Source organism: Arachis duranensis, chromosome 4 (assembly GCF_000817695.3).
Source record: "Arachis duranensis cultivar V14167 chromosome 4, aradu.V14167.gnm2.J7QH, whole genome shotgun sequence".
NCBI classification, from domain to species: domain Eukaryota; kingdom Viridiplantae; phylum Streptophyta; class Magnoliopsida; order Fabales; family Fabaceae; genus Arachis; species Arachis duranensis.
In genome coordinates, this window is record NC_029775.3 from 83,405,490 (window position 1) to 83,407,160 (window position 1,671).

The 1,671-nt window shown below is 35.5% G+C and overlaps 1 protein-coding gene across 1 annotated transcript; it reads right to left on the reverse strand.

The window, feature by feature from the left end:
- Window positions 1-390: 390 nt before the first annotated feature.
- LOC110280515 (probable mitochondrial adenine nucleotide transporter BTL3) lies at window positions 391-1,343 on the reverse strand. The gene has a single exon (XM_021141591.2). The coding sequence runs from the start codon at window positions 1,318-1,320 to the stop codon at window positions 691-693; it is 630 nt and encodes a 209-aa protein (XP_020997250.2). The 5' UTR covers window positions 1,321-1,343; the 3' UTR covers window positions 391-690.
- Between the last annotated feature and the right edge of the window lie 328 nt (window positions 1,344-1,671).

Genomic DNA, 1,671 nt, shown 5'->3' on the forward strand with positions numbered 1-1,671 from the left:
TATATATATATCAAAAAATTAATAAATTTTAAGGATAAAAATATCTCATTTTTCTAATCACACTTGTAAAAAACCATATCAAAATTTAATTTCTAAAGTATTTTTTGAGAATGCATATTTAATGTTGGGTATTTTTGTCGTGTTTTTGAATTATTAAGGCTATTTTTGTCAATAACAAAATTTGAGTACATTTTTATCGATGATAAAATTATTCGGGTGCATTTTTGATGATTTATCCTTATATAAAATATCAAAAGAAGGTAAAATATCATAAAGTATACCTATGATATAATTAAAAACTAAACTAAACAATGACAAAATATAAAAGTACAAAAATACAATTATAAAATAATATATATCTATTATTATTTCAGGGAAAAAAGCCTGGGATAAGTGATAACATACTATCATCACCAAGATAACAATCCAAATATGGGTAATTGAAACATTTCATAAACAAGACAATGCAACCTTAAGCGAATTACAGAAAGACCATTTACAAGCAGTGCCACCTAATGATTGCTACACGTTAGGATGTAAAATGAAAATTTAATTAGGTGAATTAACGGAGACAGTATCCTGCATGAATTATGAACCTATATTCTCTACATTAAAAAGGTAATTTCTACGTAGTAAACCATAAATTTGAACAGATCAGGGACTGGTATAGCAACTGAAATTCACTGGGTTCTAAATGGATAAATATAGTGCATAGAGTAAAATATAAGTAAATTGAGTATGCAAGGAAGTAAATTGACATGCCTGGAGTAAGCTGGGAATAAGTCCTGCATACAGAGCTTGAATGCCTCCATGTTCCACTATTTTGGCACAAGTCGCAAAAGAACTTAAACGGGTAGACTGGACTTGCAATTGAAGCTGCCTCCTTACAACTTCGAATGGATATGTAGCAGCTTCTGCACAAGCACCGGCAATAGCACCATACAACAGCGTCCTTACTGGTCCTAATTCAAGCTGATCCAATGCACTCAATTCCTTACCCTGTTTGTGCAAATTCTGGATTCGCTTCCTTCCTTTGGGTGAATGCAAATAAGCTGATTTGAGTATATCATATACACCATAAAAAACTGCACCAGAAGGAGCCATACTTATAATTGACGGTACCAAACCCTTGTAGAGAGAAAAGAAGCCTTCAGTCCGAATCATGTATTGGAAAGCACCAATAACACCACCCAAAGCTTCCCCACCAGGTGCCACCAACTTGGTCCGGATCTGAAAGAAACCAATGGTAAACATTTTGAACCAATTAAACCACATGGCTAAATGTGTGATCTTCTGTCTTTTATTGTCTTGGGAACCCATTCAAAATTTATGGTGTTCACACTAAAAAGTGCCTTTAAAACTTAAAGGTAAATTCTATCGCACCGCTATAAGACCGGCTATGCTGTATGGTACGGAGTGTTGGGCGGCTAAAGGGGAGCACGAACATAAGCTGAGTGTGGCAGAGATGAAGATGTTGAGATGGATGAGTGGTCATATGCGATTGGATAAAATAAGGAATGAAGATATAAGGGAGAGAGTTGGAGTAGCACCTATTGTGGAAAAGATGGTTGAATCGCATCTCAGGTGGTTTGGACATGTGAGAAGAAGACCGATAGAACATCCAGTCAGGAGGGTGGATGAGATGGAAGATGGACAAAGGGCGAAAGGCAG